This window comes from Lynx rufus, unplaced genomic scaffold, assembly GCF_022079265.1.
Source record: "Lynx rufus isolate CCGP_SWC_20201006 ecotype Redwood Valley unplaced genomic scaffold, mLynRuf1.p SCAF_8, whole genome shotgun sequence".
NCBI lineage: Eukaryota > Metazoa > Chordata > Mammalia > Carnivora > Felidae > Lynx > Lynx rufus.
The window spans coordinates 138,664,303-138,689,941 of record NW_025814896.1 but is presented as its reverse complement, the minus strand read 5'-3'; the positions used below and the strand labels follow the sequence as shown (position 1 = coordinate 138,689,941).

Genomic DNA, 25,639 nt, shown 5'->3' with positions numbered 1-25,639 from the left:
CCACCCCAGGGACGGATCTCGGTGGTGTAGGTGATAGACTTAGATAATCAATGAGCTGTAGCTGCACGTGGCAACGTGGGCGAGCCTAGGGCAGAAGGTCGAGTAAAACAGTCGAGGCTCAGAGGACTATGGTGCCTTATAAAGTCCCAAACCGAGCAAACTGCACAACATATTGTTGAAGAATGCAGGGGCCTACGGTAATGCCAGTTAGGAAACCGCAGGAGACGCACGTTCACGGCCCCAGAGTCAGGCTCCTCAGGGGCTTGGGGTGGTCCTGGGCCCGGGGACTGCGGGGCCACTGTGCTAGGAGAAGTGTGGTACTTTCCATGCGACCGTGCCCCTGCCTCCGTGTGTACCAAGTATCCGCCACAGGGAAGCAGACGTGAGAATCCGGTGTCCGCTGTCAGGATGGAGGTCCGAGCGGGCCGGCAGGGGAGGCACGGGCGGGCCCATGAGGGAGGGCCCCAAACGCGGGGACAGGCCCAGAAGCTACCCGCGCCCTGGCCCCGGGTTCTGAGTTCCCGTCACTGTGTCCCCTTCCCTCTTGCAGGAGTCAGCGTCCCGCACGCGCTCGTGATGAGGAGGGGTCTGGCTCTCCTCGGCCTGGCCTTCCTGTGGCTGCTCCCGTCTGGACGTCCTCAGCAGACGGCGGAAGACGCCTGTTCCCTGCACATCCTCGTCCCGGGCCTCAAAGGTAACCCTGACCGCGGCCTCCCACGCGCGGCCGAGTGCCAGCTCAGGGTCTGACCTCCGTGCGCCTCAGTTTCCCCATCTGCAAAATTAAGGGTTGGACTACATGATGTGCACACTTTCTTTGGCCAAGAGATCCTGTAATTCTGAAGCTACAAGCCACTGCTGACGTGTGGTCCACGCACCACACACGTTATCTATCGCAAATGACGTGCAGAGTGAGATCTCATCTGGCCCATTTTTTTATGTTTACTTATTTTTGAGACAGAGAGAGAGACAGAACGTGAGCGGGGGAGGGGCAGAGAGCGAGGGAGACACAGAATCCGAAGCAGGCTCCAGGCTCCGAGCCGTCAGCCCAGAGCCCGACGCGGGGCTCGAACTCACTGACCGCGAGATCATGACCTGAGCCGAAGTCGGACGCTCAACCTACTGAGCCGCCCAGGCGCCCCAGCCTCTGGTCCATTTTGCAGATAAGGACATTCAAGGCCCAGGGACGTGTAGCAATTTGCCAAACAAACTGGGTCACTCAGGCTACGAAGCCAGTGCTCCTACGCCAGTTCCTGAGAGCTCTAAATTCCTACTTTAAAAAACAAACAAGCGAAACCCCCCAACACTTTTCTCTTGTTGGTTTGCATATAATTTACTCCTGGTGGAGCTTGCCCGGCGGAGCCGATGGGGGGCGGGCACCAGCACAGGGGAAAGAGTCAGGGCCCTCAGACTGGCATCTTCATTCAGAAAAGGTCCCTGGTTTCTCCGTAGCTCGGGCAAGAGATTCCACAACGTGATTCCCAAGTGGGATCCACCATTCGAGGGCCCCAGCGCAAGATGCAGATGTGGGCTTCTTGTTCAGAGTTATAAAAAGACTTCAAATCAGGGCCAGGGCACATGTCCCACGCGGGGTGGGCGAGCTTGGGCCTCTCGCTCCAGGAGCAAGAGGCAAGGGCGGGAGGGGCCGGCCCACGACTTGCACTGATTGCCTCGCGTGCCCCCGAATTCCATTCTGCTCCCTTCCCACTCGGACGGTGCGCACCCCGGGCCCCAAAGCCTGGTCTCTGCCGGATGGGACTTTTGCGGGAATGCCTACGGCTCTCCCCATGGAGATCGTTGGAGAACATAGACTCACATTTAGGGGCTGTGGACCCGTGACGAGAATGGCTGCCACCAAAGTCAGAGCCAGGTGCCTCCTGAGACCTGTGGGAGGCGAGGCGGTAGGCCCCAGCTCAGCGTGGACCAGGCAGGAGTCCCCGGGGAGCAGGACAGGGTGGGGCTCCTTGCAGGACCCGGATGCCGTGCTCCCAAGGGCCTGTCCTCTAGCAGGTAACAAGACACGTTTCCAGGTCGTGTGGAACCGTGTGGGATGTTTCGGGGCCGCGGAGCGTGTCTTCCAGACGTGCTGGTCAAGCGCAGCCCTGCCCCAGAGTGACCGGCCTGGCCACCCCAAAGGGACAATTCCGTAGAGAACGCCTTCTCACACTCACCGAAGTCCTTATGACCTGGACGTCCCGCTTTTATGTCCAGCCTCATTGAGGTTTAACTGGCAAGTTGTATGTGTTCAAGGGGACGACTGAACACACGGAAACCTCGTGAAGTGACGTCACAGCCACATTCGTTAGCCCGCCGACACCTCCCACCGTCCCATGCTGTGTGTGTGTGTGGGGGGGTGGGGCGAGGCCTGGGGGTCTCGTGGTGACCCAGGACCAAGGGGGCAACACGGCCCTGAGCTGGCCGACCCGATGCAGAGAGCCCTTACTCGGCGTCCGGATTTTACCGTTCTGCTGTTTAGCCTGGGCAGCAGGGGGAGGGGAGAGGAGAGAAATCTGTGCCAAAAAAGACCAGATGATTCGGGGCTCGTAAGCGACGCAAGCTCAGGATGCGGCAGACTTTTGTCCCCTGCAACAGGAACCCCTCCCTCTGCCGTCTGCGGCGCCGGGCCCCACTCGGTCGGCCCCCCTGCGCGCGGCCTCACGGGGCCCGGATGCTCAGCGGTCCTCGCCGCTGGACGCAGCCCCCTGGTCCGACCTGGCAGAGAGTTGGTGACGCCGCCCCCACACGACGCCCCCGACGGCAGAGAGCGCTCCGCCCCGACGACGACTCTCGGTGGGCTCGGGGGCGTGGTGGCTTCAACGCCCGCCTGTGAGTGGCCCCGGTGACGGGCGACCCGGCCTGCTGCCCTCTCTGGGACGGCCACGAGAGCCAGCTTGGTGCGCGGGCGTCCGTCAGCGGAGGTGAGAATACGGGCGCGATACAGGCCCCGCTCTGAACACGAAACGAGCACGTAAACGATCTCTTCTTTCGTTCTCCACACGTCCTTGAGACCCCACGGGCCGGGCCCGGAGGGAGGGCCGCTACGGGGACACGAACACAGGCCTCCCCTGTCCGTCGCCGGATCCAGACTGGGCTTCAGAACCTTTCCCGACCCGACTCCTGCCGGCCCTTCTGCACCGACTGGTGTTGGCACTTGGGATGAAATGTATCTGCTATTCAGACCTAACAATAGCACGTTCGCTGTGCATTTGGAGAGAGAGACGACTCGTTTAAAAAAGGTTTTTTTTTTAATGTGTACTTATTTTTGAGACACAGAAAGAGAGAGAGAGAGCATGAACAGGGGAGGGCAGAGAGAGAGGGAGACACAGAATCCGAAGCAGGCGCCAGGCTCCGAGCTGTCAGCACAGAGCCTGACGCGGGGCTCAAACTCACGGACCGCGAGATCGTGACCTGAGCCGAAGTCGGACGCTCCACCAACCGAGCCCCCCAGGCGCCCCAGAACGCGTGTAAGTTTTGAGGGGAGAGGTTCCCAGCCACCCCACCTCCTGAGACCAGCAGACAGCAGGCCCTTCGGACCCTGCCGACCGTGACCAGTGCCGCGAAAGCAGCTTTGTTCTTGAGAAGCACATCAAGGGCTCGGCTCCAAGGAGGAGGCCAAGGTCACCAGGAGGCAGTCCTGCCACCGATGGTTTCTGTGGCCCCCAGCGCTGCCGCTCCCGAGTTTGGGCGAGAACGGCGAGGGGCGGGACGCGGCTTCTCATAGCAACACCCATGCGGCTGGTGTTTTCCAGGACGCAGCGCGTCCTGTCCCCGGAGCTGGAGAGTCCACGCGGCACAGGTGGCGGGGAGGGTCTCGGACTCTGGGCTCTGGACGGAGCCACAGGGACCACAGAGGAGTTCAGGGCACCGGCCACCAGTAGTGGCCGCAACACGTTGGCTAATACGGTCGGTTGTCAAGGAAGCAGAATCGTGGGGAGAACGAAGTTTGAGGGACTTTCTAACTATCTGAGAGCGACCAAGAAAACCCATGTTATTAGGAAGACTCATGTTTAATGATGCGTATTAGTCACCTTTCCTGCTTTAGGAAGAGGGGTTTGTGGGACACGAGGGGCCGTTTGGGGCTGTGAGGGTGTGTCGGTGCCTCAGATACTTGCTACGCACGCCGGTCCGACCAGGTTAGACGCAGGCGCGTGAAGCCGCTGGAGAGCGGGCAGAAGTTGTGCCATCAAGGAGTTTCAGGCCAAGGACGTGGCGCGTGACAGCAGATTGCTGCTGCCGCACGTGTGGCGATGGACGCTCGCCCCCGCTGGGACCCTTGCAGTAGCACACTCGATGTTCTCCCCTGACACGGAGGGTGGACCGTGTAACGGCCCTGGTGGCTTCATGTGGCCCTCAAGCCTGAGGTCTGAGCGCTGGCTTCTCCCCGCCCTCGTGGGCTCCTGTGGACCAGTCTCTCCCGGTCTCCTGGCCCCTCACCTGTGCAGGCGCTGCCCCCCACCCCCGTCTCAGACACCCTTTTCCCTGTTCCTTGCCTGGCAACAGCCCGTCTCAGTTAGAAGTCCTTTCATCAGAGGGGCCTTTTCCAATCGCTCAACTGAATTATGGCTTTTTCAGGTTGAAATCGTTGCCTCATTTTATCTCACTTTATCTTGCATCCCGCGTTGCAAATGACGATTCTCATGTCAACCTGACTCTCGTTCACGCGCAGGAAGCCTTTACAACCTCCCCTCCTCTTGGGTGGCCGCCGCAATTTCCTCTTCATTCTCGATGTTCCGTGCGTCACTCCGACACGGCCAGGTCGTTTCTGCTCGTCTCTCCTGCGTGGTTCTCCGTGGGCGCTTGCCACGTGCTCTTTTACACCTTCCCCTGGTGCCGGGAGGTCCCAGCTGTTAAATCTGCACACTCTCACGGCTCCAGCGTCTGTTCCCCTTTTTCTGGAATTCCTTTAAGGTGGATAGTGGAACTGGTGGGGCATTTCTTCACTCTCAACTTGATAGCTTTATTTTTATTTTTATTTTTTTAAGTCCAAACAAAGCTTTCCAGTTCTTTATCTCTTCGTGTTGCACTGTGAAAAAAAAAAATTCTTCAGCCTCATTTCTTGTTTCAGGAGCTAGCTTGTATCATGGGCCGTTCTGCTTCTCGGCCTTTCTGTAGTGCGATTCCGTTCAAAAATTAATTTCGTGTACAAGATCTAGTTGGTTCTTTTTCAGTGCTTTTTCATTTTGCTCATAGATACTTATTCTCCCATCTTTTTTTATTTTTAAAACCGTTTATTTATTTATTTTGAGAGATAGATAGAGTGTGCGTGGGGGAGAGGCAGAGAGAGAGGGAGACACAGAATCAGAAGCAGGCTCCAGGCTCTGAGCTACAGGGGTTCGAACTCATGAACCGCAAGATCATGACCTGAGCCGAAGTCGGACGCTCCACCGACTGAGCCGCCCAGGTGCCCCATGTCTTATTTTGATGAAGATATTCAGTGTGTGATTTGAGAGCAGGCTCTGACTGCCCCAAGAGTTCTGTTCCTCTGCTGTTTCTCTTTCCTGACGTTGGTGTCCCCAGATGTCTGCACGTTCTTGGTGGTGAGTTCATCCTGTTAGTTGGTATTTCCCACTGGTCTCTCAAGGTGTCTCCAAGAATTGCTGTTGAAATAATTTCCTCTCTGAAGAAAGACAAACGACTCAGAGATTTAAGGGCCACGCATGTGTGGTAGGCTTATGTCAGCACACCCTTCGCCGGGGGGCTGGCCAGAGCCTTCCTGGCTGTGGCACGGAGGTGACGGTGACATGCCAGCTCTGTCTTCTAGTTTTTGTTGGCACTCACTTTGCTTTTCTCTTTGTTTACTTAACTTTTAAGAATATTTTGGCTATTTATTTATTTTGAGAGAGAGAGAGAGAGAGCACAAGCAAGCAGGGGAGGGGCAGAGAGAGAAGGAGAGAGAGAATCCCAGCAGGCTCTGCAGTCAGCGCAGAGCCCAGTGTGGGGCTCGAACCCACGAACCGTGAGATCATGACCTGAGCCAAAATCAAGAGTCCGACGCTTAACTGACTGGGCCACCCAGGTGCCCTCTCTTCGTTTACTTAAATTTAAATGGAACGTCCCCTCCTTCCAGCCAGATGATCAGTTTTGGGAATCCCGCTGGGGAATGTGTAACCCAGTCAAGCCTCTCCCCACGTGTGAGTGCCTAGGATAGTCGCAGAGAACCAGAGTTACGCAGACGCTGGCGGGCATGGCGCACACCTGGGCAGGTGCCCCGGCCGCAGGCGGCACCCATGTGCTCTCATAGGAGGAACGCCACCCCGATTAGGCGGACGAGCCATATAAAAATGGCTGGGATGTGGCACGAGGTCCCGGCCCCCGGAGAGAAGAGGCAGCTGGTGAGGGAACTGGGGGTGCAAACTGGAGAGTCAGGCGAGAAGGTGGCCGTCAACGCAGGGGCTACAGACCTACTGAGGACGATGGCTTTAGAAACGGGACGTTATTTGTAACCACATTCAGCTTGTTGTTGGTTTTGGGAAGGGAAATAACATCATCGGATCTGTGTTTTAGGTGTGGGTTGGGGGGGTGGGGGAGGACTGGGGGGACCCTGATGTCCCCCGAACATTGGGACCCTGTCCTCTGCTCCAGCCACGCCTGCACCGCTCCTTCCGGGTGCCTCCGTGTCCTGTGCCCGTCTGTCCTGCATGGGCAGCCTGAGGGCAGTCACCAGGGCCAGTCCGACGGGGACAGAACACGGACAGGACAGGGAGTGGGCCAGTTAGACCTCACAGACCCCGGCGGGGGTTGCGCTTAGCTGATGAGGGACGCAGAAAAGCAGAGGTGACAGCCGGGCCCGGGCTTGCAGTCTGGGAGCATCAGTGTGGCCACCGGAACCAGGAAAGTTGTAGGACGGACTCATCCCTGGGGAAAAGCCATCAGGTCCATTTGTGGCCAGCGTGGGGTCTCAGGAGACTTAACAGCCCATCTCCCTGTTTCAGTTCTGAATGAAATCAGCAACAGATAAAAGAACAGCGGGTGACTGCCACCAAAACATGCCCGGACCCGTGATAAAGGCGGGGGCATGTCGTGTGGGCGGAGAGCGGGACACATCTGGGGGCGCGCAGAGTGACTGAGAGCAGGACCCACCTTGATAACGAACTGAATCAGGCGGATGTGCCCACCTGGTCACAGGTGCCCGGCCCCCAAGCGGGAGCATGTGCTGTGGGGGTGGAGGTGGCGGGGTGGGGGGCTCGTGCTGAAGGGACCAGGCGGTGCTGACATGGGCACCTGATTATTCTTCCCGGGTGCATCAGCCAGACGCAGGGTGGGTGGCCAGAAGGACACCTGGCCATGGGGGATCCGAGAGACCCCTGGGCCCCTCAAGCGGCCGTGGGGGCGGAGGGGCAGCCGGGGGCAGAGAGGGTCTCAGGGAGGGCTGCGCACCGGAGGGCGAGCTGGCCCGGAGGCATGACTGGAGGGAGAGACACACAACATCCCCGGAGGGAAGGCGGGGGGCGGGGGCAGAGCCCACACAGATTTGGGGCGGGGCAACCTGAGATCTCGGGATGGGGGCCGGGAGGAGGGGTGAAGGCCTGCGGGGGTGGGAGATGGTCAGAATGAGAGATGAAATCTCCTGGGGGCTGGGGTGGGGGGGAGGAGGCCACGGGGCCTGGCTGGTAGCTCAGATACGGTGACAGGCCGTCTGTTGTCAGTCCTCCCCATGTTGCACTGCAGCGTGAGCCCAGAACGAGGTCCTAAATGCGGTGACTTCTTCCACAGGGGATGCCGGACAGAAGGGGGACAAAGGTGCACCCGGACGGCCCGGAAGAGTCGGCCCCACGGGAGAGAAAGGTACCCGCCCTTCCCCCCTCCCTCCCCCAGGTCTGGCCCTTCCGGGCACCTCAGAGACCTGCCCGAGGGGAAACAGCTGGCGCTCTGGCTCCTGCGGGAGCCACGGGGGGGGGGGGGGGGGGGCGGTGGGGGGCGGGGATTCAAAAGCAATTCGACACCTTGGAACCTTGGAGTGAACCAGGGCGCAAGAGTGCCCCTTCCCACCTAATAGGGTGGTTACGTGCATGGAAATTCGGTCCTGGCCTCGCCCCTCACCAGCGTCCTCTGCAAAATGGGGATCATTTGTGAACATTACACGTATAAGTGCACTTGTGAGACTGTGCAACAGTTATGGAGAAGTGCACGCAGTGATGGGGGTGTGCCAAAAGTTATGGAGGATTCCAAGCAGTCTTGTGGAGGCCTGCGGGCAGCGATGGGAGCATTTAACCAGATAGATAAGGAGGCGTGCGAGCAGCGATGGGGGTGTGCAAGGGACCAAGCGGACAGACGTGGCTGGTGTGTGTGGGGCTACACAGTGGCTCCCCTGCCTTGGCTAAAAGGCCCTAATTGCTGACTCTGCTGCTCCTTCTTAGTACAGCAGTGTCATTGTCCCTATCCCCCCGGGGCCGTGCTGAGTCCCACAGGAAATAGATCGTGCCCGCGAAGTCGCCGCCCAGTAAACGGGGTAGAGGCGCGTGCCAGCGTATACCCACTCTGCTCTGGGAATTACGCTGCCATCCGTCCAGCTGGTCCCCCAGTCGATCCCGTAACGCTGGAGAGCTAGGTGGTTTCCAGTTTTCAAAACGTTATTACAACAATGCAGATAAAGGCCAGTGAGCATATACAGTAAAACCTTGGATCGCGAGTAACTTGTTCTGCGAGCGTTCCACAAGACGAGCAAGCATTTCCAATAAATTTTAACTTGATAAACGAGCGATGTCTTGCAATACGGGCGGTACGTGACACTGGACGTCACGTGATCACGTCCGAGCCAATGGTTCTTGAAACTCGCTTTGATATACGAGCGCTTTGGATTACAAGTGTGATTCTCGGACAAATTATGCTCACAAACCAAGGCTTTACTGTGTATTCAAGCATATGCACTACTTTTTCACTTTTTTGAGGTATGATTTCTGGACATGCTCCTTTTGATGCACGAGTCATGAGTCGGACAGCTGCACACACCTGGGAAGCCCCTGGTCACGTTCAAGACCCAGAGTATTTTGGTCACGATGCCTCCATCATCCCTGATGATTTTTATTTCTTGTTTTCTCCTTCACTCCTAACAAATTAGTTAAAAAAATAAAGGAACTATTCTCATAGTTCAAAGTTCAAAGCCTACTCCTTCTCAAAGTTCAAAGAAACTAGGATGTGAGGGTGATCTGGCTGCGACATCTGTCACCCCATTGATCGCCAGGGTTGATTCGGCTGATCTGGCTGGCTAGGCGGGTGTCCCCTTCCTCCCTCACCGCTCCATGTGCGTCCCTCCCGAAGCTGCGCGCTCGGTCGAAGAGGACGACCTTCCCCGATAGAGGAGGACCGTTCTTCGGTCAAGGGTATACGAGTAGCTGCGCTCCCCTGCTAGAACCTCCAAACAAGCTCTCAAGGTCCATTTGTAGGAGAACGTAGGGTAGTCAAGCTTCCAAGACTCCAGACACATCCAAATGAGGCGCTGCACGTGGCAGTCTGCCTTTCTTTAAAAAAAAAAAAAAAAAAAAAAAGTTCAAAGAAACTCCGTGCTCCCTGGCACCCTCCCCCCCACTGGGTTGATTTCTCTTTTCAGAGATAGTCCGCGAATCGAATCGGCAAGCACGTGTACGCTCTATTCCTCCCTCCTTTTGTGCAGACGGTTACACTGTACACGTATTGATCTGCATTTCCCTCTTTCACTTAACAATATGTCCCCGAGATCATTCTATGTGGGCACGGACGTGTTTCCCGCCTCCTCCCCCGTGGTGACGTGGGATTCCGCGTGTGGACTCATCCTGCTTCAACTGGGCTCCATTCCTGGAGGGGGCTTTGCTGCAGAGAATGATCCAGTATGTGTCCTTTTTAAGCGTGTATGAGTACGGCTTGAAGGTGAATTTCTAACAGTGTGATCGCCAGGTCAGCGTGCTCAAGCATTTGACATTTTGGTCGATCTTGCCCTCCCAAAGGATGGAGGCAATGCGCTCTCTCACGGCCAACACAAAGAACCGTCGCCCGACGCCCTCGCTGAGGTGGGGAGGCTGCCAGCCTGACCGTAGGAAGATGCCGCCTTAGGAGGCTTCACTTTGCTTCTCTTATTATGAACGAAGCAGAGTCACTTTTCGTGTATTTAAAAGCCATTTGTATGTTTTCTTTTGGTTCTTCCATTGTGTCTTTTTCAGCCTTTAAAAAATGCTTTTGGGTTCTTTTTCTTCTTGATACACAAGATACTTTTCCTACCTCTGAATATCTCCTCAGAATACGTTTCCTTAGAATACTTCAAAAAGGCTATCCGTGCGTACCTCTCTATGCACTCTTCCCGTTTTCTGGAGCACTCCATCCGTGGAGCAGGAGTGAGGGAGGCAGGAGCCCCTCTCCTGGGGCCCCTGCAGGATGCCAGCCCGGCTGACCGGGAGGAGAGCCGGCCCCGGGGGGCGGGCGGGGCGGGCTCCGTGGTCAGCTTGTGCCTCGCAAAGTGCTTGGGTTGTGACAATCTCAGAACTACAGGGCTTGCTGTTTTTATTTCATTCCCATACTTCTCAGGAAAGTGGGAAGTGCTGTACATGTACCTCTAATTTTATTACTGAACTAGTTATGAAATTTACGCAGTGGTAAGAGGATGTTTCTCTGCTTCTTTGTGGGGACGATTCTATATTGTGCAGCCGGGAAGTGGGCTAGCTCCCCAATCCTAGATGCTCACAAATTCATCTCACGATCCCGTTTCACCGATGTGTTTTCCAAGTCACCGTGTTTGAGCTCAACAGGCAAGTGGCAGTGAAGTCCCGCCTTCATGAAGTAACTGCCTTGTTTCAGCTCTCTCCAACGCACAGCAGTAACAGGTGCTCTGATAGAAGGTTTATGCATACCGGAAGTGAGAAAGTCAGCCATGCTAAAATCACCCAGAGACTGCTACTTATTTTCGGTATGTTTCCTTTTCTCGTGCTTTTTTTTTGCTTTGTTGTGATTACGTTGTTCACATAAATTTGCGTGCTGTTTCTTTTCTTTATCTTGAGAGAGAGAGTGAGTGGGACAGGGGCACAGAGAGAGAGAGAGAGAGAGAGAGAGACAGCTACAGAGGAGCTGACAGAGAGGGAGAGAGAGAATCCAAGCAGGCTCCATGCTGTCAGCACAGAGCCCGGCGCGAGGCTCGAAACCACAAACCGCGAGCTCATGACCTGAGCTGAAGTCAGGTGCTTAACCGACTGAGCCACCCAGGCGCCCCTTCCTCGTTCCTTCCATATTTTTGGTATTCTGGACAAAGACCACGAGCTGATTTTTGATGTCGGCGCGTTTTATAAAGACGGCTGGACCTACAGCAGGTGTCCCTGGCCTCCTGCAGACACCCCGCGTGCTGACAGCGCGCTCACGGTCTGCGCTGGACGTGGAGAGAGCCGTGGGCGAGCTCGGAAGTGCCAGGCCCGGCTCCCCTGTGGCAAAGCTCCCAGGAAGGATGGGCGCAGCTCCCGGGGCCTCCACAGACCCCCTCCCCCGGCCCCTGCGCAGCGCGGGGTGGCAGACGCTCAGGGCCTGAGGGTCCTCCCACCCTCTTTCCCACCCTCCCCTCCTGTCCGGGAGGGTTTTGGTGGCTCACAGCCACCGCTCGGCACACTCTTCCTGGTGCCCGGTCTCCAACACCTGTAGCTTCCAGAAGGCTCTTCTCTCCCGCGGAGACGCACGCGGACAGCAGCGAGCATTGCAGGAACCGGGGGTCCGGGACGTGTCTGCTCTTAGCAGTCCGGGCACCACCTGGGCGTGGGCAAAGGGACCGCCGCCTTTTTTCATGTCTCGGAATCATTTTTTTCCGTGTAAACATTACTGGCCTCCTTGAGAAGTCTCAAAAGTTCATCAGTTTTTAAATCTCTGTCACACCTTGCTGGTGACCGATGCTGCCGTTCTGAGCTTTCACCCGGGTGCCCCGACGCCGGCTTCCTGCCCACAGCACCGCCCTGCAGCTTCCTCAGCTGGGATCTGGCCGTGCCAGGTGGGGCGCCGTCCGGGCCTCAGGGGCGGGGTCCTCCGCCCTTCTCGGGGTGCTCCCGCTTGCACACGTGTCGTCCGCCTGCCTCACGGTGGCTGCTGAGGGTCCCCAGAGCCTCTCTCCGGCACCTGGTCCAACCGCTGCCAGGAGGTTCACGTGCGGAGTCTCGCCCTCAACTTTCCAACCCACTTTCTCATCTGAGGCTCCACAGCCTTGGGTCTCGTGAGTGCTGACGGCGCCCTGAGCCTCCTGTCCTCCTGGCTCAGTGTCTGGGCGAGTCCCTCCCCTCCTCTCCGCTCACCACTGCAGGGTGGGTCCCTTCCCCGACGAGACGCTTCGTTTTCCACAAGTGCGCCACGGCAGGGCTTCCTCCCTTTGGGGAAGTCCCGGGACTGGATGGATCTGTGGTCCCAACGCTGCCTTTGGGGCTCAGCCCCTCCTTCACATCTTGGGCAGATCGTTAGGAGCCGCTGATGGGGGCCTGCTGCTCCCCACAGTGGAGAGAGTGCCCCTCACCCCCGGGGCTGCTGCTGGAAGTGCGGGAGGGACCCTTACATCGCCCTTTGCCTCCGCGGCTAATCCGCTAATCTCTCTCCCTCCCCTTCTCCCCATTCTGTTTTGTTTCATGGCATGTTTAAAATACAACATACTACGTTTCAGCTAAGGTAGAAAATTTTGGACACCACAAAATACGTATGGACAACATGAGATTGTTACATAAAATTTTATTTTAGAGAGAGTGCACACATCTGCAGAGAAAAGGGGGGCAGAGAGAGAGGGGGTCAGAGGATGCCAAGCCGGCTCCGTGCTGTCAGAGCAGAGCCCGACGCGGGGCTCGAACCCACGAACTGGGAGCGCGTAACCTGAGCCAAAGTCAAGAGTGGGACGCTCAACCGACTGGACCACCCAGGAGTCCCCGGATGAGGTTATCTGGATGAAATTCACGCAGTGAGGTCCTCTGCATTCGGTCAGGTGACCCGCCAAGACGGCTCCACAGTTCTCACATCAGTGCCAGAAGGATGACACAGCCACTTAGGTCAGCGACTCTCAAACTTCCTCTCTTTGTGAAGCAGCGCGAGTGTCCACAGCATGGAGCACCTGCAGGCAGAGGGGGTCCTGCGGGCTCCGGGACGTCGTGGGCCCTCCCGCCCCCCCAGGCTGCCGCCTACTCTAAGGGCTTTGCAGGTCCCGAAGACCATGGGACTCGGACTCCATCTGGCAAAACACGTGAGCTGCTTACGCTTGCAAACTGTCTCTGGCATCGAGGCCTGAGGGGCATTTCTCCTGGGGTCCTTCGGAAGTGGCCCCGCTGGTGACTGGCCTTTAATGGCAAGTCCGCACCGTGCGTGGTGGGCGTGACCCACCTGCTTTCATCTTGGTCTCACGCGAGACCCGGCGCTTGGAAAGACCTCGATCAATTGAAAAATAATTTGAAAATCAGCCTCTTCAAATATCTTTGAAATCTGCGGTGACCCTGTCCGCCGCGCCGAGGGCCCCAGGGGTGCAGACGTGGGTCTGTGGGTCTGTGGCCAAGGATCGGGCCACGCAGAGCTGGGTTCTTCTCACTGGCTCTGCTCCGCTGCTGCTTCTCAAACCGTGGTGCACAAGGGAACCAGCCGGGCCCTCGTTACAGTGCAGCTTCCGTTCCGGAGGCGGCGGAGACGCGGGCACCCGTCGGCAGGCACCCAGGCGGTGCTGTTCCCGCGTGGAACAGCGTTCCAGCGTCTGCGCTGCAGGTCGGTCGTGAACATCTGCTCGCCCTCACCTGGGTGCCCTGCTCATCTCGGATCCCATAAAGTGCAACCGCGTCCCGCGGGGCCTCTGGCGGATTTGCTGCGTGCTGGGGTGGGGGGAGGGGCTCGGGTGGGCACACGGAGCAGCCCCCCTGCCCGGGGGACTCAAACAGGAGAAAGTGCCCGCCAGCCGATGGATGCCTTTTCTGAAATAACAGAGTCCAGCCGAAGGGGCTTCAGAAACCTCCTGCTGTCCTTTGTCCTTTACTGAAATAAGCGTAATTTGCACATTTCTAGCCTGCACAGCGAGGTGGAAACCGTACAGGGCTGGCTCTGCTGACACGGCCTGCTAAGTGTGTCATCCGCGTTTTCAAGGCGCCCTGCTAGGAGGACAAGATTAGGGGGGCCCCCGGGCCGCTCCCCTTGGAAGCCAGGGCCCTCCTGGCGCGCCAAGGTGGAGGGTGACCCTGTGTCGGTGACAGGCTTTCTGGGCTCTGCAACGTGCACATTACCCTTCGTTAAAAATCGCTGAGGAAGTGAATTCCGAGTGCCCTCTCTCCCCCGTCTCCACTTCAAAGGACTGTGTGAGATCTTCATTAAAATTAATCAGAATCACGTGCCTGCTGTGCTCTGCTCCCGCTCCTTCGTTCCTCCCGTGTGTCTAGAGGACAGACACGCTCTTGTACGCTTCTCATTAGTGGGACGGGACGAGGGAGGGACATCACGTCAGCTCCCGGCTCCCTGGGGAGCCTCCACCAGCTCTTCAAACTTACGGGGACGGGATCTAAGTGTGTCTGGTGCATTTCCAATCACCTCCTACATCCGAGTCAGGGAAATTTGTTTGCTTTTTGCAAAAAGCTTCTTGTCGTTTGGAGGGCAAGAAAACCTTCCCGGAAGCAGGCAAAAAGGCCAAGAGCTCTCGTTCTCATCGGTGCTCCCGTGAGAGCCTCCGGGCTTATTACCACACTATTTCTCTGCCCAAGAAACGTCTGCGAGTGAAAACAAGTCAGCTACACAAACCGCCCGGGATCGCTATGGAGAATGTGCTGACCATCTCGGGGGAGTTTAATGGTTCTTACCTTTGTGTCTCCAACACACCCAAGACACAGAACGTTCCTCTTGGGAACGGTAGCCACCCCAGGGATAGGTCAGTGCACAGGGGCTGTGGCAGGGGGCGAGTGTGCGGGGGGCCTCCTGGGTGCCCTGGTGGTCTGGGTTCAAGCCCAGCCAGTGCTTACCAGCTTCACAACCTCGAGAGGTGTGAGGATAAAAGATACGTTTGTGTTCGTGCACTTGTGCACACACACGGGTGTATGGGTTGTGCGTATGCTTCTACGTGTGTACGTATCTTGGAACAGGCATGTGTATGTTGGCACGTATGTGTGTGCACACAAGGACACGCGTTTACACCTGCATTTATGTTGGCACGTATGGGTGCGTGCTTGCATGAGTGTGTCGTATGTGTATATGTGCACACGCGTGTGCACACACGCATACATGCACACTTGCGTATATGCACGTGTGTGCGTATATTCGTGTGTGCATCGCCCAGCACCGGCAAAGGATGGCTCTGCTCATTCTGCCCAGTGAAAGCAGGTCTGCAGCGGGTGGGAGCCGTGCATGGAGGTGTGGAGTCTCTGACCCGCACTCAGGCCTCGAGGTCCCCAGGGCCGGCCCTTCCCCACACCGGCCCTCCTGTAAGGTTGTTGCGGTGTGTGGCACGACCGGGTTTTGCCACGTCTCAGGGCCTGTGGAGGGGGGCCCGGTGGAAGAGGACATTGTTGAGGGCAAAAGGGACAGTCTGGCGATAGGTAAGGCGGGGCCAACTGGCAGCTGTCCCCGGTCCCCATGGCCAGGTGTCCTCAGCCTCGGCCGAGGCGGCCCGGGGCGGGGGGTGGTGTTTGTCTTCCCATAAGTCCGTAGCATACTTTCAGCCCCGCTCATGGCAGTGTAGCCTTCCGGGTGTGACTGGCTCCACGGGGAGCCTCTCTGGTGCTGGAAGACCGGCCCCTGCTCCTCAGCCGAGGTGTGGGCTGGAGAAGGAGACCTCAGTCTGAGCGGAACGTACGTTACCATGTGCTCAGTGACGCAGGGTCCCCTTTACAGAGAGGACCCAGAGGCTCAGAGAGGACCATAACTTGTCCCAGCTTGCATGGGCAAAGGACTGCGATTGGGGTCTCATGTGCTGGGTCCGTGCTCCAGGCCACCGAACAACAGGCCTGCCCAGCTCGCTGTGTGACTCGAGGTGGGTGGCTTTGCCTCTCTGAATCCCAGTTTCGCTGGGGGCAGAGAAAGCGTACTGGACTGTTAGCGCTGCCGCGACAAATACCACGGGCCCGGGGGTGTCAACAACAGCTGTTTATTCTCTCGCGGCTCCGGAGGCTGATGTCTGAGACCCGGGTGCCAGCGTGCCGAGGGCCCCATGACCACCTCTGTCACCCTGCTCCGTGAGCTGCGCAACGTCCCTCCTGGCACCCATTTTCCCCGGAGCCCCCAAGGCACGGTCCCACACTTCTCCAAGGGCAGGGGCCGGGGGGCACGTGACAGCAGCGACCTTGAATCAGCGTTAACGTTGGCCGTGCCATTCGGAGCTGGGCCAAGAGCCAAATGCTCTCAAGTTACTCCCGGGTTTTAAGTTACTCAGAAGGCAGGATGTGTGCGGGACCCTCAGGGCGCGTTTTCCGCTGATGAAATCAATCAGTAATTAATCGTTCTGTGGGGGTGGGGAAAACACTTAGCAGCCACGCACCTGCAGGCAGGCACTCTCCTCTGGCTCTCCCCACCCCTTCCCTGTGCGGGAGGGAGGGGAGGCGAGCCGTCTGGATGGGGGCACAGGGCCAGGTGTTGTTTTCAGTTTCTCTGTGCGGGGCAGGGGGGGCGGGGGTAGGGCTCAGGGAGAATCCCCTCCCACATTTCGGGGTGGGATCTTCCCAGCGGCCAGCAGGCTCTTCAGTCACGTGATGGGGCCGCACTCACGTCCAGTCTGTGCTCTACTGTGGCTCCCAGTCTCCTCTGTCGTGTTCGGGCTTTTGAACAGGAAGGCGCACTCCATCATCCTCCGGGATCTGGCAGCCCTGCCCCTGTGTCGGGGGATTCAGCGGGGGCCCAGGGTTAGCGCAGGTGCAAGCCTCCCGGTCTCTCTGGGCCTCTGCCTTCCCATCTGGAGACAGGGTTCGGTCGGGCGGTCTCCACCGAGACGTCCTGCTCTGGACGCTGCCTTCGTGGGAGCACCGTTCGGAGCTTGTGTGGTGTTTAGTGGGCCTGACCTTCCCCGTGAGGACGGAGGACGAGATACCGAATGTCCCAGCGGACTGCTGTCACGGCTGACCGCTGAGTGAAAATGAGCAAAACGACCTCAGGTGTGGGGGACTTGCGACAGTTACAGAGGCACACATGCTGAGGTCATCCTGACACCTGTCCTGCGGCCCAGCCCAGCTTCTCCGGCACTTGAGATCCCTCCCGGGGCCCCAGGAAGGGGGCCCCGTGGAGAGTTGGGGGACAGCTAGGTTAGCCTTTGGAAGGGAGGCCTGGGGAATGAGGCCGGCAGCGGGCGCACAGGCCGTGCGCAGCACTGTCGCCTCCCAGGGAACGTTGATGTTTCCGCAGAACGCTCTTTGCAAGAGGCTGGGTGGACATGCCACAGTCACCAGGAATTAATTCCTCCCGGTGCTGGAGGCTGGACGTCCAGATCCGGCTGCCTCTGGTGAGGACCTCGTCCCCGGCGGGGGACGGCGCTCTTTCCCCCACCTGCGTCTCTCCTTCCTACCAGGGCCCCACTCTCATGCCCTCATCTAAGCCCGGTCACCTCCCAAGGCCCACCTGCAGCCCCCGGTTAGGGGTTAGGGCTTCAGCAGCGGACACTGGGTGGGGGGGGGCACACTTCAGTTCCCTGCGGAGGTGATGGTCGGGCCGTGCTGGGACACTCTGCCTGGGGGGGGGGGGGGTTTCATCGCTAGATGAACAAAGACAGAACGGCCGTGCTCAGAGGAAGAGGCGGCCGTTCCAGCGAGAACTGGAACGTCAGGGGCGCGGCCTGGGGGAAGACGAATGTCGGGCGTGTTTCACCGCGGGCTGCGCGGAGAGTGACGCGGTGCGGGCGGCGCTGTCTGGTGCGGGATCACCGGGCGGGCACATGCGGGGCTGACTGCTGGCCTGAGACCTGTTCTTGGCCGTCTTCCTTTGCTGCCTTGGCGGCTCGCGGTTGGGGTTGATGAAGGTGAGCCTGTCCCGTGGACCCCGTCGGCAGGATAGGCCGGCCTGGTGACCGGAGTGTGGCCGGGCGACTCAGGGTCATCTGGCTGAGGACGGGAGGCAGGGCTGGTGACTCAGGGGACAGAGCAGCGCAGATAGTGCTCAGCGGCACACGGACCGCTGTGCCCCAAGCTGGCGCAGTGGGGGCTGCCCCGCACTAGGGGGCACCATCTCCGCACCCACCCTTCGTTGCTGCCCCACTGGGACCCCCCACTCCACCCACCCCGGGCCTCATGCTCTCGCCCCGTCCCACCTGTCTCACTGGGCTCTGACCCTGCGGGCCCCCTCCTGCAGTGGGGTCCCCGGGGCCCGTCCCCTCGGGGCGACATCACCAGGCTGCCTGTTGCCAGTAACCGCGGACGCACCGGCCGGGGGCCCTCGAGGCACACTGAGTCATGGCCAGCCTTGCCCCACACCCCAGCTGCGCGGTCCAGGGGACCGCGCCCTTTCCCTGCCCCCCCCCCCACCTCCGCGAGCCCTGGGGGGTAGGGTCCCCTGCTGCCGTTGTCACCCCTCACATGGGCTGTCCATGATGTTTGGTACTGCTGCTCCCACACCGTCCCGCCGGGGCCTGCTCCCCCGACCCTGTGTCTGCGCCCCCTTCCAGCCCCTTTGCGGGCCAAGCACCAATGGCATCCTGTCACTCTCCTCCCTGACTCCCACCCCCCTCCATCCTTCCTCCACCCCGGTCCATGGGTTCAGGCCCCTCCCAGGGCTTACTCACACCCTCTCTGGTTATTACACCCATTACAGGTGTCTGATCGCCCCCAGATCTTCCCCGCAGGTCTCAGTCCTGTTGCCCGTGTCCCTGGCACCAGGCACAGCACGCAGTCCGCAGGACCTGTGGCCTGAGTCGCCTCTATGGTGGCTGGGCCAGCCTGGCCTCGGTTTCTGTGGCGTCCCCCGCCTCCCGTGGGGTCTCAGATCTGCGGTCACAGCTCGGTCCTGGCCCTGCCGTACCCCAGACGCTTGACCCGGACAAGCCACTCAGGTCCTCTGCGTCTCCTCTGTGTCGTGAGTCACTCGTGTAAGAGAACGGGCGTGAGTGTGCTTCCTGTGTGAGCCTCAGCCAGCTCTGTGTGTGATGGGTGTGTTTCCATTTGAGCCGCAGCTCGTCCGAAGCCTCTGGTCTCTGTCCCGAACTTAGGGAATATCGCAAAACTAAGAGCTCTTGGCTGGGAAGTCCTCAGGTTAAAGGAGAGGGTGGGCGTCAGGACAGCAGGACAAAGCCTCATCTGCGTCACACACAGTCCTTCCGACCATGTCTCTCCTGCCGAGCTGCTTATGCTGAGTTTCACGTAGTTTCAGATTCTTAAATTAAAGCCGATCTTGTGTCTCTTCTACTGAATGTTCTGCGTGTTTGTTTGACGCTGGCCGGCTTGGCTTGTGGTCTGTGGCGATCACCAGCGGACAGGCAGGTATGGCTGCTGACAGTTTCAGGACACTTTCTGGGAGAAAGTCTGAGTGTTGAGAAAATCCCCCCGCTGACGTGATTGGTTCCGTGAGTGGGTGAGGAGGGCCGTTCTTGGTCTTAGTGAGCTGGTCGGCGAGGACGGTCGGTTGCATGGGGACTGTTACGAGGACGTCACTGGGGTCATGGCGTGAGGACCAGTCACCGGGCCAGCCTGCGGTGATGGGAAGTATGGAGGAGGTGAGGGGCAGCACTGGTGACCCCCCCCAAGCTCCGGTGATGGGACTGCAGGTGGTGTGCAAGCCGGCCTCGCTGGAAGACTAGTGACCCTACGAGCGTTCCCAGGATCCTCCTCGCCCTCTTCCTTGCCTTCCTTCTCCCCCAGCAGCGGGCGGTGGAGGGTGACCCGTGTGCCCCTTTGCAGGAGTGTGGTCTGCTCAACTTGGTCTGGGGCCAGGTGCAGGAAGACGGGCTGGGACAGAGGACAGACAACCTTGTCCATGGACGTAACCGGAGGGGCCTCGACTGAGTTCAGGATTAGGGATGCACCGCGGGCCCCCTTCGTTCCATAGTGTGTGTGACTTTTAGGCGAGGTGTGTCTTCCTCTGGAAAACGTATCAACAGCCACCTGTGAAGAACCTTCCAGGGTCCGTCACATACGTGACCTTGAAGAGACTAAGAGGACAGATGTACGTTTTCCGTCTCCTCTTGTGCGTGTGTGCGTGTGCGTGTGTGATGTTGAACAGGAGGCATGCCGGATTACCTACGCACCAACCAACTTTGATCTTGTTGTTTTCTACAGGAGACATGGGTGACAAAGGACAGAAGGGCAGTGTGGGTCGCCATGGAAAAATTGGTCCCATTGGTTCTAAAGGTATTTGCGACACACTTCTTGCCCTATTCCTTCCCGGGCTCAGGGTGCGGGAGCTCGAGGATGGTTGCGGACTGGCCAGGCCCGCCTGGCGGCTGTGCTTCTGTGTGCTTTCTACGCTGTGGTCTCAGGGTTTGCAGCGGGCAGTGGTGGTCAGACTCGCCTGCTGGCTGTGCGCCCACCAGGGTGGGGCGAGGGCTCCTGTCCCGGAGGGCGCACAGGGCACCCGGGAGGGGGATCCGGGGCTCGTGTGCTTGGCAGGACGGTCACTACCACTTCCGTAACCAGTTTAACGAGACGCCGGAGCCCCGTTTGACTGATGGAAGGATGGTGTTCCGGAAACACTGTCTGTCCACCTCCAGCTCTGGTGACTTTTTGAAACCGTGGGGTGTCTCTGGGTGCGAACGGGGCCCAGGAAGGCAACAGCCAGTGAGGGCAGCCCTCTAGTGATGAGATGCCTGCACTTGCCTGGGTCCGCGTCGAGACCTCCTCTGACGGTACGGCCCTGCAGGGGCGGGCAGGTCAGGATGTGGCCTCGAGCCACACAGCCCCTCTGTCTCTCTCACCGCCCAGTCAGCAAACCCGCCCTGGGCCCCTGGTGTGCCCTGTGCTCTCAGTAAGCGAGGCCACAGGGGTCTCCCCACCTCCCCCAAGGGTGCTAATGAGGCGGCCGAGGCTGGGGACGACCAGGGCTTGGCAACGTGAGGGTGGGGCGCAAGGGGCGGGTCCGTGTGGTCTGCCCAACTCTGGTGCCGGGTTTCTTCTGCCTCAGTAACCTGCCTCGGGGGTTTGGGCTGCGAGTGGGTTCGGGTGGTTTGTTCTGATCGGTGGTCACGCACCTCCCCCCGGCCTCAGCCCGTCCCCGGCAGGTTCTCGGCCAGGAGTGTGACGGACACTGTGGCCAGCTCAGCGGAGCTCAGGTGCTCCGGGGAGCACCTGTTCAGGATGGCCCACTCCTTATGTAAAGAGCACATAGATAGATACGCGTGGCACAGAGAGAGACGTGTGCTTTGCAAAGGCTCTGAAAAATCGTGGTAAAGCATTCCTAATATAAGATCTGCCACGTTAGCTATTTTCAGGCGTACAAGTCAGTGGGATGAAGTACCTTTGTGATGTACCACCTTCACCACCGTTTGCAAAATGTTCTCATGGCCCCGGAGAGAAACTCGGTCATTGTGAGGCAGCGTCCCCCGGTCCCCTCCCTCAGCCGTGGTCACCACTACTCTTGGGGTCCATGACTTTGTGTGCTCTAGGTTCTAGGTCATTCACGTAAATGGAATCCTACTAGATTTGTCATCTGTGTCTGACTTATGTCACAGAGTGTAACGTGTTCTAGGCTCCTCTATGTTGTAGCTAGGTCAGCATTTCCTTCCTTTTTAAGGCTGAATCATGGCCACACCGCATCTTACTTATTCACGTGTCTGTCGGCAGAGATTCGGGCTGTTTCCACCCGTTAGGTCCTGGTAGGTGCTGCGCAGAGCGCCATGGATGTTGGCATACAAGTAGGGGTGTGTGTGCTTTTCACGTACAGCGTGTGCTCTGAATAAATGTCTGTGTCTCACCGCCGGACAGTTTGCCAGCAAGCCCCTCATGCAGCTTAGTTTATGTGCTCGTCAGGCTGACCTGTCTGTCATTCCTGAGCCCTGATGCTGGTGAGAGTCACAGGGGTCGTCTGGACAGACCTGGCACGCTCTCCCCCCTCCCCCCCCCCCGACAGAATGTGCTGAGACTGCACAGAGGGAGGGGACACTGGTCCTCCACCGCCTGCGCCAGCTGGATGTTTAGGCTCTCAGGGAGGAGAAAGCGCTGTAGGAGTGCTCACGCGCCTTTGTACATTCGTTGTGTATTTTATTGTTTTATGTTTATTTTATCTATTTTATTTTTTTAAAGTTTATTCATTTTAGGGTAGCCAGGAAGCTTGGTCACCATGGTGGTGTCCAACCCCTTTCCTTTTTAAAAAAATTTTTTTAACATTTATTTTTGAGAGAGCAAGACAGAGCACGAGTGGAGCAGGGGCAGAGAGAGAGAGGGGACACAGAATCCGAAGCAGGCTCCAGGCTCTGAGCTGTCAGCACAGAGCCCGATGCGGGGCTTGAACTCACAGACTGTGAGATCATAACCTAAGCTGAAGTCAGACACCTAACCGACTGAGCCACCCAGGCGCCCCCCCTGCCTTTCCTTTATAAGCTGCGGGGCAAGGTTGGGCAGGAGGGCTGCATGGCACATCCTGTCTCCAGGAGGCAGCGTGACAGGCCAGGTGGGGGCCCTGGTGCCCTTGGAGAGGGCTCAGGAAGGACTCTCTACTCCATTGGGGTGAGACTGTCCCCAGGTCCACCCCAGTGCCCACATGACACGTTCTCCCTGAGTTTCCCTGCCATCATGAGGGCACAGGTAGGAGTCAGGGTTAGTTGTTACTGACCCAGGGGGTTAAAGGTTCATGACATGAACCTACAAATTGTTCTATGAGACATCTGGGGTTTTTGGAGTCGATTTAAAGAAGGATCGTCCGGCAGTCTCTAAAATCTAGTGATAGGCCTGTGTCCCATGTCACATGGAGAGAGCCTGAAGAATTAGAGATCTATAGAATACAACTCTCTGTATTCACAGCAAAAAGAGGGTCCAGGGGAAACTCCTAGGATGTTACCATGGAAGAAACAACACTGTTATCCAGGGGAAGATCCTAGGACACGACACACAGAACGTTGTCAACCCTGATAATTCTGAACTTGAGTGACGTGTCTCAGCTCCACTTGGTGATTTTGACTTTGCTTGCCTTTTTCAGGTGAAAAAGGAGATTCTGGTGACATAGGGCCCCCCGGCCCTAATGGAGAACCAGGTATGGCGCAGAGGGCCCAAGGGTTTGTAAAAAAACGTATTAAAACTTGCACTTTCTCCCAATCTCATTGAAAAATAATGACATACCTCCCTGGAGAAGGTTAAGACGTACAGCACGAAGGTTTGATTCACAGATACCGCAAAGCGGCCACAATAGGTTCCACTAACATCCGTCTTCTCGTGTAGACACAATAAAAAGAAAAGACGGAAGAAAGCAGGACTTGCGAGGAGAGCTCTGGGGACTGGGTCTCTCGGCAGCCGCCCTGCGTGCTACAGAGCAGTGTTGACTTTGTGTATCGGATCCCTGGTGGGCATTTATCTTAGCCGGGGTGGGGGTGGGGCGTCTGCACTGTCTGAGCCCCTGCCTCCAGCTCCCCTCCCCCACCACACATGTAAGTGAGGTCCTGCAGGATTTGTCTTCTCTGCCTGGCTCACCTCACGCGGCAAGAATGCCTTCAGGTCCATCCATGGACAAGGGAAGGGCAGGGAGAGAGGGAGAGACAGGGAATCCCAAGCAGGCGCGCTCCTGGGCCCTCATTTCCACCCTCCACCCACCTCCCCTGCACCTCCCCTCTTCCTTCCCACGAAAACAGAGCCCGATTTCAAAACAGGTGGGTCTCTGGGGCACCTGGGTGGCTCCATTGGCTAGGTCTCTGACTCTTGGTTCCGGCTCAGGTCATAGTCTCACGGTATGTGAGTGTGGGCTCCACACAGACAGCATGGAGCCTGCTTGGGATTCTCTCTTTCTCTCTCTCTTTGTCTTCCTCCGCCCCTCCCCCACTTATGCGCTATCTTAATAAAGAAACTTTAAGGTACAAATAAAATAAAACAGGTCGGGCTTGGTCCTGTCCTGCTGAGGTTCCCGCACCCCTCCCCTCGCCTTGGGGACGAAGCCCGCTATCTGGGTGTCCCCGCCTCCAAGGCCCCGCCTGCTCCTCGCCGAATGCACTTTGTATCTGGGCGGGGGGCTGCTACCCCGGGCACGGTCCCGTCCGGTCTCACTAACACAGGGGCCGGCGTCCGCAGGCATCCCGTGTGAGTGCAGCCAGCTGAGGAAGGCCATCGGGGAGACGGACAACCAGGTCAGCCAGCTGACGGCGGAGCTGAAATTCATAAAAAATGGTACGCGCAACCCCAGCCCGGGGGGGCGGGGCGGAGGGAGTACGGAGGGACTCGGGCGGCCGTGTCCCCACGTCCGCGTCCCGCGGGTGTGCGCGTGCGGCGCCCCGAGTGTGCTTACAGAACGCGAGCGCTCACTTTCCAGCACTGCCCCCCCCCGCAGCTGTCGCCGGCGTGCGCGAGACCGACAGCAAGATCTACCTGCTGGTGAAGGAGGAGAAGCGCTACGTGGACGCGCAGCTGTCGTGCCAGGGCCGCGGGGGCACGCTGGGCATGCCCAAGGACGAGGCCGCCAACGGGCTGATGGCCGCCTACATCGCGCAGGCCGGCCTGGCCCGCGTCTTCATCGGCATCAACGACCTGGAGAGGGAGGGCACGTTCGTGTACTCGGACCGCTCGCCCATGCAGACCTTCAACAAGTGGCGCAGCGGCGAGCCCAACAACGCGTACGACGAGGAGGACTGCGTGGAGATGGTGGCCTCGGGCGGCTGGAACGACGTGGCCTGCCACGTCACCATGCACTTCCTGTGCGAGTTCGACAAGGAGCACGTGTGAGCGCGCCGCGCACGTGGCCCCAGCGGAGCAGTGCGCACGCGCGCGCGGGCCCAGACGCACCTGCCGCCTGCGCGGGGCGGGGCGGGGCGGGGCCCCACTGGGGGGCGGGGCGACGGCGGCCTGTGAACCGCCGACGATTGCCCGGGAGGAAAGAGGTTTCCGGGGGTTATTTCTCAAGTGAGGTTTTATCACTTGCATTGTAGCCAAGTCTCATTATGGAATCATTACTCAGAATTGCTCTTGCCTTTGTCCCAACTATAAAATAAAAGCTTAAACATGATAATCGTCAAGTACCAACAATGGTAGTGGGCTCTTGAATCACCGTCTTCCTTTGAATTTCTGTCTGGAAAAGAACCCACGTGACTCCAGCCAATAGTTCTGTAAAGGACAATCAAATCTATGTTCCTTCCCACTACTGTCCAAGCAGGGACATTTTGCTTGCTGCAAAAGCAGGTTTCGGGGAAAGGAAAAGTTCTCTAGACCTGACAGGTGAGTGCCTGGTGTTACTGTGTTGCCTTGGTGTCTCCAGGAGCTTCAGGTGTTACTGCCCAAACTTACCCCGAACCTAGTGTCTTGCGAAAACAAATATTAAGTGTCTCACGCTTCCCGTGGGTGAGGACTTTTTTGGGGGTTCAGCCAGACCCTCGTGCCTACGGGCAGGATCCGGCTCTTTGTCCCCTGGGCTCCTTCTGCTGGGCAGCTCTCAACACAATGGCTGGCTGTGTCAGAGTCGCGAGGAAGGGCCAGAGCAGGACCGTGAAGGTCCTTTGTGACCTGGTCCGGGGAGTGATGTGCCGTCCCATCACTATATTCTGTTCACGAGGAGTGAGCCACCATGTCTAGGCCAGCTCGGGGAGGGGATTTCACAGCATGGGGAGGCAAGGTCCGCTGGGAGCCATTCCAGAACTGTCTGCTATGATCACCTGTGCTTCTTCTCC

The 25,639-nt window shown here is 58.3% G+C and overlaps 1 protein-coding gene across 4 annotated transcripts; it reads left to right on the top strand.

Annotated features, from left to right (window-relative positions):
* Positions 1-573: 573 nt before the first annotated feature.
* COLEC11 (collectin subfamily member 11) lies at positions 574-24,701 on the top strand. 4 transcript variants are annotated; one of them, XM_047068775.1, is made up of 6 exons: positions 574-694; positions 7,711-7,782; positions 20,124-20,195; positions 22,975-23,028; positions 24,054-24,149; positions 24,310-24,701. In XM_047068775.1, exons 1-6 carry the CDS (start codon positions 577-579, stop codon positions 24,699-24,701), a joined length of 804 nt encoding a protein of 267 aa, XP_046924731.1. In that variant the 5' UTR covers positions 574-576. The 4 variants fall into 4 exon arrangements, with proteins under 4 accessions (XP_046924731.1, XP_046924728.1, XP_046924729.1 ...); XM_047068772.1 differs by lacking the exon at positions 7,711-7,782 and having other exon boundaries at positions 577-694; XM_047068773.1 differs by lacking the exon at positions 20,124-20,195 and having other exon boundaries at positions 577-694.
* The last annotated feature ends 938 nt before the right edge of the window (positions 24,702-25,639 follow it).

Bases quoted from the DNA above. Each gene is read 5' to 3' on its own strand.
- COLEC11 (XM_047068775.1), top strand. From the start codon at position 577: ATGAGGAGGGGTCTGGCTCTCCTCGGCCTGGCCTTCCTGTGGCTGCTC. The intron at 20,196-22,974 runs GTATTTGCGACA...TGCCTTTTTCAG, and splicing joins TGGTCCCATTGGTTCTAAAG to GTGAAAAAGGAGATTCTGGT. The intron at 23,029-24,053 runs GTATGGCGCAGA...CGGCGTCCGCAG, and splicing joins CGGCCCTAATGGAGAACCAG to GCATCCCGTGTGAGTGCAGC.